This window comes from Mauremys mutica, chromosome 4, assembly GCF_020497125.1.
Source record: "Mauremys mutica isolate MM-2020 ecotype Southern chromosome 4, ASM2049712v1, whole genome shotgun sequence".
Taxonomy (NCBI): domain Eukaryota; kingdom Metazoa; phylum Chordata; order Testudines; family Geoemydidae; genus Mauremys; species Mauremys mutica.
The window spans coordinates 62855381-62868356 of record NC_059075.1 but is presented as its reverse complement, the minus strand read 5'-3'; the positions used below and the strand labels follow the sequence as shown (position 1 = coordinate 62868356).

The following is a 12976-nucleotide window of genomic DNA, read 5'->3' as shown; positions in this document are numbered from 1 at the left end:
GGAGAAGGTCCTTGCCTCAGGGAACTTACACTCTCAATGAGAAATGACAACAGGCTGGGAGGAGAGGGGAAACCTCTTTGGAGAGAGAGAGATTCACTTACAAAGATATCAGATCACCTGGGGCTTCTTGTGTGTTTCATGTTTTTCTTGTTTTTAAATGTTATTTTAAAATGTGATATGGTTAGCCCCTAGGGAGGGAGCAGACAGCTGAGATTCAGGTGGAAAGCAAGGTGGGTGAGTCTACAGGGGGCAGGTTTACTGTTTCTTTTATAGCCACAGCTGAGAGGATCCTTCATCCTCTGCTGTTTCGTACAAAGGGTGGCACCTATGTAGTTTTTGTGCCTACATTCATACCAATTAAAGTAACTAGGGTGTACAAAATGACGTAGTACTTGGTGCACCAGATGAGCATTGCCACATTCTGGGGCTCTGTGATCCACAGCTCTGAATTTGGGCTTTTCAGCCTTTGTTATAGCAGTTACACATTTATAATGGTGAATGATACTGGATGTTGAGAAGTTTCTTTTCAGTGTTACCATTTCCCTCTCTTGCTTCAGGACCTGAACACTAAGACTAATCCATTGGGAATGGGAGAGGCCAAGGAGAGGAATCTGTGGACAGTGGAGGGGACTGTTGACAATAAGGTACTATACAAGAGAATTTCAAAATCAAACCATGTTAGGGTTGTTTCTGCTGGCAGAGGGAAGGGGAGGACAAATTTATTCACTGATAATTTGAATAGCTCCTTAATGGCTAAGCAACCCCAGCTTCATGGGTGAAACATGCTGATGTTTAACATTTGAATCATTCTCTGTTCATATTAAAGTTCTTTGGTGCATGGAAAATTTTAGTATCTCTGTTACTTGAAAAGGGATTGGTTTAAACAAACTTTCTAGTGTAAAATATGTATTACTACAGACGAGGACAAATTTACTGCTGGTGTGAGGGGTAATTGACATCAATGAAGTGGGGCTATTTGCACTTTCAATGAATCTGGCACAGTGTCTCATTGGTTTCTCAAATGATGCAAACCCCAGTTTTATGGGTCAGCATTACTTCTGGCCTCTGCTGGAGGGAAAGTCATCACAACACAGAACTTCTGGGGGAATTAATACACATTATATTAAATCCTCCAATGGGAAGTCAGGGTACCAGCTTTACTCAAGAAGACATCTTTTCACGCTGGCAAACTCTCCAGTTTTCATCTTGTCACTAACTTTCCCTTTTGTTGGTGAAGTGTATTGAGAAGGTGGTGCCAGTGTCATCCAGAATCCTTGCATTTCACTTGATCCCTGGCTTTAGACCAGGGCATGGTACAGAGACCACACTGGTCTCATTAGTTGGTGATCTTTTCTGAGGAATATACAGTGTTCATGTGTCCGTGCTGATTATCCATTTTGCCTGAGGTGCAAACTGGAATTGTTCAAGTGTGTTTGTACTTGCAAAAGTGCTTTTGTTTACCTAGGTGGAGGCTGATGACTAAAAATCAGGCTCTATAAACCAATCTGTTAAACACAGCTCTGATTTATTTGAAGTGCCACTTAACTGTAGAATCATAGAAATGTAGGGCTGGAAGGGACCTGGAGAGGTCATCTAGTCCAGCCCTCCGTACAGGCGCAGGACAAACCAAGCCTGGATATTTATATTTTATGTATGTTAATATTTGATAAGACCTAATCCTGCATCTCTGAAGTGAATGGGAGTTTTGCCATTGACTGCAGTGGGTGCTGGATTAAGTCCATAGTTAGGGTGACCAGATGTCCCGATTTTATAGGGACAGTCACAATTTTTGGGTCCTTTTCTTATATAGGCTCCTATTATCCCCCATCCCCTGTCCTGATTTTTCACACTTGCTGTCTGGTCACCCTATCCATAGTTCATAAAAGAGTTAAAAAATTGTCCTATTGCTCCCTGTCCATCCACTGTAGAATACACTTCTATTATGGAGCCTCTGAATGCGGCATGGCTGAATAGATTAAAAACTATATATGTAAATGACAGACTTTGTGTTTGTTAGCAATAAAGGGAATATGCTAACATTGAATAATATTTTCTCAGATCATGAAGGATTTGAATAGTTTTCTCTTGAATCTCCATGGGCAGATTAGCAGAATTAAGAGAATCTATCTCTAATATGATGGCATTTATTAAACTATTTAGGAAACATCACTTATTTTTGTCAGGTGGGATCACAAAATATTGAGTTACAAACATCATACTGATTGTTTAAGAAATTTCCCCCTCCTGTTGATTAATTGGATGTAATACATTAATATAAAAATAACACTGCACTTCCCTAGAGTCTTTCATCCACGGATCAAAAATTGCTTTACAAACTTTGAATCAAATCCTTCAAGTGTTCTTTAAGCAAAACTGCCTTTGATTTAAATGGTAGATTTACATTAGTAAAGACTGTTTCATTTCGTCCATTAATTATTTAAGCCCTCACAATATCTTCTGAGATCTCTTGAGTATATTACTTGCACTATGTACTGTATGTTAAGTTGGAACGTTTTGAGTTATGATTTACTGCCAATTAATTTTGTGTCCTATTTTGTTTTTTTCCTTTCTGGAACCTTTGAAATGAAGGGTTAGTAGTAAGGAAAGTGTGAACTGAACGGAAAAAAATAAAATAAAATGGGGGAAATGAAGAAGACCCCCAAGAAAGGATCAGGGGAGCAATGTGAGAGTTTCGGGGAGAAATGTTAAATCTCACCCTAGGAGACGCAGTCTGGTTAAAAGTAATTAAACAGCTGGGTAAAGGAGATGAGGGATTTTTATGTGAAACAGGGTTAAACATGGTAGTTTCACCTGAGTTTCACTTCAGATTTCTGGTGTGAACTCCAAGGGTTCAAACCCAGGTGATTCAAAATTAAAGGAAAGATTCTCACAAATCTCTGTACATTGAAATCACAGAGCTTAGCTCAGTGCTCTCATGCAGTTACAAGGCATCACTTCAAAGGAATCAATATTCCCTGGGGAGTAGCATGAGGGAGGTATCAAAGTAGAGAGAACCAAAATTGAGATTAGAAGCAACTTGGGGACCCTAGAGTAAATATTGCCCGTAACAGGCTTGAACGCACTAAGAAGAGCTCTGCTGAGAATAGCGGCCACTTCCCTGACTCTCAAACCACATGTGCTGCACCAGTGGCAGCTGGATTTCAAAGAACTAAAATTGTCCCATTTGTAAAAACCTGTGCAATTTTTCCTTTTCTCACCTAAAAACTATGTGAAAAATCCAGCTCCCAACTAGGCCCTGAATTATACAATCTAACACAACTGGACTTTAGTTAGAAACCAAACCAAGCTCCCCTAATTGTATGAATCTGCGTCTCATATTGTTTTAATCACAGAACCTGGCTTAGATGATTAGTAGTAAAATAGATTTGTTGATCATTTTATTACCATACAGAAGTTGCCTGAGCAGGTTGCTTATATGTTAGGTACAACTCTACCCCGATATAACGCAGTCCTCAAGAGCCAAAAAATCTTACCGCGTTCTAGGTGAAACCGCGTTCTATCAAACTTGCTTTGAGCCGCTGGAGCGCACAGCCCCACCCCCTGGAGCGCTGCTTTACCACGTTAGATCTGAATTTGTGTTATATCAGGTCACGTTATATTGGGGTAGAGGTGTATTTCTCCCTCCCTCCTGACCATTTTGATCTACTAGATATACCCCACATTTTAACGTTCACCCTTGCCTTTTGTATGTTTATTCTGCAGACAGAATCATCTCCTTGTTACTTGCTCACTGTAAGAGTCATAAGGGCGAGGAATCTCCATCGGACAGATGCCTGTGAGTAACTTTACTGATCTAGAGGTTCCACGTAGTTCTGCGCTGGGAATGATGCTGAGCTGTTCTGCTCCAGGGGGACCTGAACTCCTCCAGGGAAGAAGAAGGCTTCCTAGACTTCCCCAGTGCCCAGAGGGAGTCCACCCACTGCGGCACCCTTTTAAGAGATGCAGCATATTTACTTTGTATGCTGATCCAGGGTGAAGTGCAAGAGTGGAGAGGAGCAGACAGGGCAATTGCTTGCACCTATTCCACACTTCTCCTCATGCTCAGAGGGAAATTGAGAAAGCAGTTATTGCTCTCCACTGAAAGCAAGAACTGCAACTGTGTCTGACCTTATGTAGGTTGTGCAAAGGTGGGGGAGGTTCCTTGTGCTCTCCCCCACACTGTGCCCATATGTTAGGGGGAGGCATAAATTGGTGCAATATAGCTATGTTCTTTCTCACAGGCTATTAAAAATATTCATGCTTTAAAAAAATAAATAAAAAGCTTAATAATAAGAAAATAACTGCTTCATTGTATAGAATGGAAAATCTTCTTTTAAAAATGTGTTTATTGTGGCTCTTGTTGCAGTTCTACAAAGAAGAATCAATTTCCTCCTCTTCTCTGTCTCTATTATCTGGACTTGACTGGATATGTTGGACAGACATGAAGACTTTAATTTTGTTCAGTGTGTTCATTCCCTTAGTGCCAATAAGCACTGTATAAATTGCTGTGTTGTCATTTAGCAAGGTTGTTTTTGTTTTTAATATGCAGTAAGCCAATCTGATTGCTATGTGACCCTCTGGCTGCCGACAGCTTCAGCCGAAAAGTTCTGGACTAAAACCATCAACAACTGCAAAGACCCAGTCTGGAATGAAACCTTCTACTACAGGATCCAGAGTCAGGTCAAGGTAAGGCCCTGAGAACTTCCTTCAATCTGTGCTCTAGAGAGATCCTGCCAGGTATCTCTCCTGCAGAAAGGATGCAGGTAATGTTCCTGGCTGGCAGGAAGAGATGCAGAAAGATGTGAAATGACACATCTCAACTCAGAAGTTTGTCATCTTGCACCAGGCTGTGGAAGCCAAATGTCAGCCACATGCCTAGCTTTGGGCTGGGGAAAACCCACATTACTTAGAGGTAGAAGATGTTTTTTCAAAGGTAGATCTTTGAATCATTTCCTCATTCCTCCTCTCTCCCACCATACACTCTCTTTCTCTTTCTCCCTCTCTTTGTCACAAGATTTTCCCCAGGATTCCCTGCTTTCTGGGCTCTGTGAAAGCCAGAATGCAGAATTTCTAAAATCACTCACCTCCTTTCCCAGAATGTGCTGGAGTTGGGTGTCTACGATGAGGATGATGTTACCCAGGACGATCACCTCTTCACTGTGCGCTTTGATGTGGCTAAACTTCCACTTGGAGAAAGAGTTCTCATGTACTTTAAGTCTGACCCACAGGTGATGTATGAAATAACAGGGAGGGCTGGGTGAAAGGGACGCACTCTCCTGGGTTTTCTGCCTCCACTACTATTTGGAATGTATTACTGTTTTCCTTCCTGTGTATTGGATTGCCCACCATAGTAGTTTGTCATTCTAAGCCTCTGGAAAGGCCTCTTTGCTGTTGCTTCTTCCATTATACTCAAGGGGTTTGCCTCCGCGCTCTTGGGCAATGGAGGCTGGTGAAAGTGGGATGCTCTTTGCAAAGCAGTCTCTTTGATGAGTTTGCCACCAAAGATGACCCTAGTGGAGATTATTCTCCCCTCCAACAGGTATCACTCGAAGTTCTCAGTCACAACTTGTCGGCACCAACCCAGCAATTATGAGGTAGTAACTCTGAGATCTGGAACTGATACTAGATTGTATCTAGTACTAGTTCACACGTAGCTTATAATTATACACTGTGACATTAATTTTGGCACATGGCTACCTAAATGTCTAAATTGCACAGCCGATCACTTAAATTGACAACTAGCTGTATAAATTCCTATTTAGAATGCAAATTTGAAAGTCACGTCTGGAAAGTTGTATCTTTTTTTTTAGCAGGTTTCCTAAATGATCAATTGCAATGTAATATACAGCTGGTGTGAAGGGGCAATTAACAGGAAAGTTTAGTATCAAGAGATATAGCAGGTGTTTTATGTCCAAGACACCTCACTGGCATTGGTACTGTCAGTGCTAAGGTAAAGAGTATTGGCTAGGTAGGAGAGATGAGAATATCCTTTATGTGTTCATGTGGAGAATCTCTGTGTACTTTTCACAATGCCCAGAGAGGTCAAAGCAACAGGAGCACAGGACTATAGTATTTATATAAAGTATCCCCACACAAACACGAACAATGAGAGCAGCTCCTGTTTTGCCAAATAATGTCAGGTATAGTGGAGGGGTTTTAAGACTAAAAAAAAAAAGAAGTAGTCTGCATCTGCTGCAAAAAATTGAAGTTGACTTTGCCACAGCACTTTTTTTTCTGGGATCAGGTTTATACATGCAACAGGGCTTTTCTGAACCGGAAGCATTATCATGTTGTTCAGGTGTTCTTAACGTTTTTCATATCATGGACCAAACCTGCTGGAGAGATTGTCACATTCTCCTCCCAACATCTCAGTTGTGATCCCATTTGTGATCCCAAAACATGCCTGAGAGAGCTACAACAATTGCTTATATGCAAAAGTAATAGTTGGAAAGAATGTAGGTATGCTTTTAGCTGTCTTTAATGTGATAAGTGTATTGTCCTTTTTAAAAGACTATACTAATCACACAGAATCCTTTCACTCTTCAATTATTCATCTCCTCTCTTCCCATCTGACCCTCCCACTCCTTTGGACATGGTTTCCTGCCAGCTGATCCCCTTCTTCCTCAGGCCCCATCCATGCTGCCCTAATTCCATATTTCCTTCTACTCCGCTGCTCTGGGCAGATTGCCAAGTGACCTTGTCCTCCTCTTCCACTGTTCCCCTGCATGTTTCTCAGGGTATGTCTCCACTTCAAGCTGGGGGTGTCATTCCCAGCTCTGCTCGAGCCAGTGCACTGAAAAGAGAGTGTACCTGCGGAAGTGCGAGCAGTGGGAAATATCTCATTTGCAATGAGTGTAGCTGAATGCAGGTTAAGTTGAACAGGTTGAACTCTATTAAACACTCTGGACTGCTCTGTCCATGTGGCTGAGTTGCTTTCAGCCTAACTCCTAGCACTACCTCCTTTCCTGTTGTCCCCTCAAGAACAGTCCCTTAAGGGAACATGGCCATCTGACTCCACTCCATTGATCATCATACATGAGGGGCTAACTGCTCTGAATATGTACGTACTGTCTTGGCCAGGCCGCAGCTACACTCTATTTTTAGCACGCTAGTTCAATCAGAGCTAGTGAGAGTACGTCTTCTCACGCTGGGACTCTCATCCTCCTTTCCCCTGTCTGAAGTGTAGACACATCCTGAGAGCAGTCTGTCTACACTGCAGCTGGGAGGTGTGATTCCCAATGCAGGAAGACAGGCTCATGCTAGCTCAGCTGAAGCTAGTGTGCTAAATATAGCCATGTGGAAGTTGCAGCACTGGCAGCAGCTTGAGCTAGCCACCAAGCTCAGACCTAGGGGGTCAGGGAGGCTTGGGCTCAGGCGGGTAGCCCAGGCTGCGACATCCACACTGCTATGTTTAGCATGCTAGCTCAGCTCAAGCTAGTGTGAGTCTGTCTGCTCACACTGGAAATCACACCTCCCAGCTGCAGTGTAGACATATGCTAGGAGGCTTCCTTCTATTGACAGCCTTTAGCTCCTCTCCCACTGATCGGTTGCAACTCCAGTCCCACTGGTGGCAGCGATCCCAGACAGCATCTCATTCCCCCCGCCCCTATTATGTGACAGCAGCTCCCAGTAGAGGAAGGCAAGCTGACACCTCTTTTTTGTTTACAGCTGCTTTTACAGACATCCAGGCTCTTCTTAGCAATAAAGAGCTGTAGTGCTTGTGTAAAAGCAGCTAGAAGCGAGGAGGAGAAGCCAACACCAAGTGATCTGACAGGTATCCATGGACCATCACTAAGTGCTCCACAGATCACTAGTAGTGCATGGGACACAGTTTGAGAACCTTTGGTATAATAATCACGTTAACTTTTTTTCTTCAGAGAAAGGAAGAGTTGGAGGTGGAATTCAGACTGGAGAATATGTAAGTAAAAGCCAAATGATATAGAATCTGTAAGGGACAGAAGCAACAATTCAGAGACTAATGAATGAATCAATTTCATTGGCCCAGAATGCATCATTCTTTGACACTACTACTAATAAGCATAGTTTACAGTGAGATTTATGGTATCTGTAATATCAAAGAATGGTGAATTCTCGGAGAATCATTAGTGAATCATGGACAGGCAGGAGAATTTCACAGAGGGGGAAGAAATATTAAAAAGCTAGTTAAGTTTTTCATGTGCTGAATACCCATTAAGGTGTGATTAGTGGGACAGTCTTCACCTGCATCTGGTATTAACTCAAATTTCATTTTAGCTTCATAGTTTGTCTTTGAGAAAAATGGGGCAATACTGTCCTCTTAATAGTATAATGGGATCTTCGATAAATGTTTTGTCAGTGTTTTGTCTGGAATCCTTCTTTTACATTTGGAATCTTGATCCAATGAAGCCAACTGTAATCTCATCTTAGTGAATGTCAGAAAACAATCACATGGTTTGGCCCAGTAGGAAATCTTTGTTAGCAGAACTTGATGACTAGAATGGCATGAACTATAGTGGTTGTGCCATGGCAAAGTGGTAATAGGGAGACTTGCACCATGAGGCTTCTAGAATTATTCCTTCGTTCAGACACAACACTTCCAAAATTTAGCACAAAACTAAGATAAGCCAGACAGCAGTCGGGAGAAAAGTGTCTCATTAAATTATACTGCACCAGTTACTAAATATGCGCTTTTCATTTTGCTTCCTAGTTTGGATCCCTCTGAAACCATCGTGACTAATGGAGTTCTAGTGGTAACCTTTATGTTCTGTTATCTTTCTTGTCCTGTAACAGTACTCATAATGCAGGTGTGATGAGGTTTGCCAATTCTGATTGGATGTATTCCTGGAGGTTTCATCACATGGCATAATCTTTAATTAAAGATTAAACTTTAATTGCTAGAGGCTCCAACCCTCGGTGGGACTAGAGAAACTGTGAGCTGCTTTGAAGTCAGCAAGCCAAGGCACACTCCTGCAGAGAGAGGCGGAGGCTGAAAATAGATGTGCTTCCCCTCTTAGTCACCTGCCTCACACCATCTCCGCCCATGTGTTATGTTTGGAGAGCTATGACTGGAGCAGCTGTGAGATCTGCCAAGCTAGCTCTCCTACAATATTGCAGAGTGACAACTCCTGGCAAAAATTGGGCGTGGTATAGTGGTGAGCTGCCTCACAGCCAGCGTTCTCATCCTATTTCCTGCAGTGGGAGGCACTGATATCTGTAAAGCTGTGAGCTCCCCCACAGATATTTTTATTCAGTCCCATCCTCTGAAACTGTATGAAATGGTGGAGGAATAATTTGCTTCCCCATAGTTTCTGTTCCTATACTATTCCCCAAAATTACTGACACTTAAACATTCATAACAATAACACTTCCCACAAGGGCTTTGCTTGCCAGAGATACTGGTTCTCTTAGTAGCTTTCTCTCATTATTTGTTTTTTCCATCTGAATTAGTCCTTTGTGGCTCTCCCTGTATCCTGAGAATGCTGTTAGTTTGGCGTGCCTCACACTCTTCAGAGGAGCTGTGTTGTAAGTCACAACCACCCATCCATTCCTACAGCTGATGACTACATGTGGCTCCCTACAGTCATTCAGTTTAATTCATAATCGAATAGCAAGGTCATTGTAGAACATTTGGTTTTCCTAGGGGCTGAGCATGCTGCCTACATAGCACTCAATCTGTGCATCAATAGTAATACACTAGGATGGGAAATAGAACTTCAAACCATGATATTCTCCATCATGAATTATTTTATTGTTCTGCTCTGTTACAGTCTCGCAAAGTCTGCTGTTTGGACATTCAGGTGGTTGAGAAGAAGAAGGAAAAGAAGAAGAAGCCTTCATCACGTGAGATTATTGCTTCATTAACTGGCTATAAGTAACCAGATATTGATTCTACTATGGCAATCGGCCATTCTATGAATCATTAAAATAAATAAATGGAATAAAATAATATTTCCACATGATTCAACTTTCATAAAATCAACTTTAAAATGAGTAATCTATGTTATTGGTTACATGGACTGCATCACATACATCTGTATAGTGAACGCCTTTAAAGTAACACTAAAGCTGAGATTTTAATCACATAAGGGTTAGAGTTATGATTCTGACAGCAACCTTAATTTTGTTCCCTTATATGAGCTGATGTCCATTACAAAAGGTTTTCACTAAATGATTAAATAGCTTAAGGAAAATAATTCAGAATACAACATATAGAAAAAAGTACAATTTCTTTACATTACATTGTGTATTTCCAAGTATTGAATCATATTGTCCAGTATTAATGTAATCAGAGAGAAATCTGTCTAGGGCAAATATTCAAGTGTGTAGAATTAATATTGATTTTATAACTAGAATTGTCTGACCTATCTGTGATTAAAATCTCAAGCATGGTGTTGCAGTCATGTTGTTTTTACATATTCTTTCCTTTGTTTTTTTTATTTAAAAACATATTACAAAATGAGTGAAAACTTCCTGTTTGTTACCTCAGAATGTCTCCTTTAGAGGCCTTTTTACAGATTTAGTCTCAAATTTATTGTTCATTTTTATATTGTGCCCCATTGTGCTAGGCATTGTACAAACACACCTGTCTAAACTAGGGAAAAGACTTGTTTAAAAATACTTGTTAGTTAAGACATTTTAATTAACATATTTTTAAAGCCCATTAAGCACTTAGGCCCAGATGCTCAAAGGTATTTAGGCCCCTAACTCCCTTTGAAATCAAGCACCTAAATGCGTTTGGCCCTGGGCTGATCATGACCATTTTAAAGATGTGAAATCCTGTCTATACTCAGTGTTAAGTAGTGATTTAAAATGTGTTATTTTAGCTGGGCCTGCTGCTCTGGCGCACTGGCCGCACTAGCCGCTCCTGGAATGACATGGGGCTAGCTGCTCCAGCAGTCCCTGGGGACAGCCGCAATGGCCACTGCTAGGGAAGCCCCAGGCAGCTGGCTCCAGGAACTGCCTGAGCAGCGGCTGGTGCGGCTGCTCCCGCGGACTGCCTGAGCAGTGGTCCTGGGGAGCATCTGAGTAGCAGTCCCAGGGCCAGCCATACCAGCTGCTACTGGAGCAACCCAAGGCAGCTGGCTCTGGGGACCACCGGAACAGTGGCCAGTGTGGCTGACTTTGGGAAGCACCTGAGCAGCAGTCTTGGGGGTGCCCTGGGAACCCCTGAGCAGCAGCATTCCCGGGGTGGCTGAAACAACCACGGGGGTACCCAGAGGCCTCTGAAGAGCGGTTCCTGGGAGCACCAGCTGGGGGACAGTCAACCCCCAGCACTGGAGCAGGTCCTCCCAGCATGGGACCTCAGAGCAGTGGGGCCCCAGAAGTAGAGATTTAGTCAGGGGTATTTTTGGTAAAAGTCATGGACAGGTCACGGGCTGTTAATTTTTATTTATTGCCCTGACCTGTTCATGACTTTTACCACAAATACCCATGACTAAATCTTAGCCTTACATATGGTACATTAATATAGATTTGCTGTATTGGAATCAAATAGAAGCAAATAAATGGTTCCCATAGCTCATAAAACCCGATGTATCCGAGCCCCTTCTTGTGAAACTTCATTTTATCCTAATTTCTGTCAATACCTCTAGGGTCAATTACCTATCCCAAAATTTCCTTGATTACCCAACCCCCTATTTCTCTAAATATTATAATAGAATAATATTGATCAATAAATGGTCTCTTTGAGCTCAGTGTAGAGAACTTCTAATCAGTTTAATGAAGGGGTTTTTTTTAATACCCTTATAATGCTATATTTCCAGTCCAATAATAGTAACTTCTCTGTGTGCTTTGTCTCATTCCTTTAGGGAAAGACATCTCCCTCACAGTGAAAGGATCCCATGAAGAGACCCAAGACCTTACATTGGCCTCTGATCCCATCATTAGATCCTCATGTCCCACTAAGTTTCACTATGTCAAGTATAAGCAGCCAGCATTGGATGTTATTCTACCAAAGCAGAAACCATGTTACTCCTTTGTAAGTTATCATTGGCCTTAATAAACTTAGTAGTAACTTTAAAGAAACACATGCATTAGATAGCAACATTAATCTATCTTCATTTTACTCCTTGTGATATAAACTTGTATGTATTTCTTCAGCGTAGCTGTTCCTATAACACAAAGGCAGACTCGCCAAATGTGGCTCTCAATTCACTTCCCACAGGAGAGAAAGTAACAATAGCAGAGGTGAGTGCCTATTGTTAGTCCTTAGGAATAAACACTGATCTATATCTGGATTATTACCCGTGTAACAATAATGGCCTAGATTGCCTCCTTCCTTGGAAAAAATAATGGAAAGGGGATAAGAGGAGGAGGAGATTGAAGATAATCCCCTCAATGAGTTTTTCTGGCATTATCCTTATGGTGAAAGAGGTTAGGGAAATTTGATTTCAAAGGCTATGCCCCTTCCCAGCTCCATGAATCTTGGGAGCCAGATCTCTGTCTGTCCCATAATGGTCACCTGACTCTCCATGTGTTCTGTTGTCTCTGACAGTGGAGCTCCAGCTGTAGCCATGCAACTATACTGCTCCAGAATACAATCATTGGAACCATTGTTCCGGAATGCAATCTTGTATTTAGGTACCTGGGATTGGGAGTTCCAAGATTCCAAACTCATTGCAGTGGGCCTAAGTGAATGGAAGATGGAGGACAATGCCTGATATAGCAGAGATTTCGGCCCAGTACACTGGTGCAGTTGCCTGAAAACGCTGGGAAGTTGGGAACTCCTGATTTATTCTATGATTCTGAAATGTTATGGGGATTAACAATATGCTTTATGATTATGTAAACCCATGTTAAAGGGCCACAGTTAAGTGATATTGCTAAGAGCCAAAATTTAGCTTTGGAAAAGAAAACCCACTACTACTCACAAAAATCCTGTATTCTACAAAAGCTAATAGCTATAATGAGATTTTCATGATTAGCCAAATAAGTCACCTTGAACTGTCATTTATTCCACCAATTCTCAACCAGTGCTTGCCTCTTCAGGCTTTTGTGA

At 41.8% G+C, this 12976-nt stretch overlaps 1 protein-coding gene across 1 annotated transcript in view; it reads left to right on the top strand.

The window, feature by feature from the left end:
• Positions 1-12976, top strand: part of LOC123369663 (cytosolic phospholipase A2 epsilon-like) — a 31974-nt gene that overhangs the window by 254 nt on the left and 18744 nt on the right. The window contains 9 exon segments of the mRNA XM_045015520.1: positions 558-644; positions 3724-3796; positions 4550-4686; positions 5097-5228; positions 7878-7918; positions 8687-8729; positions 9747-9819; positions 11787-11956; positions 12079-12165. Coding sequence (XP_044871455.1) covers positions 558-644; positions 3724-3796; positions 4550-4686; positions 5097-5228; positions 7878-7918; positions 8687-8729; positions 9747-9819; positions 11787-11956; positions 12079-12165 — 843 coding nt within the window.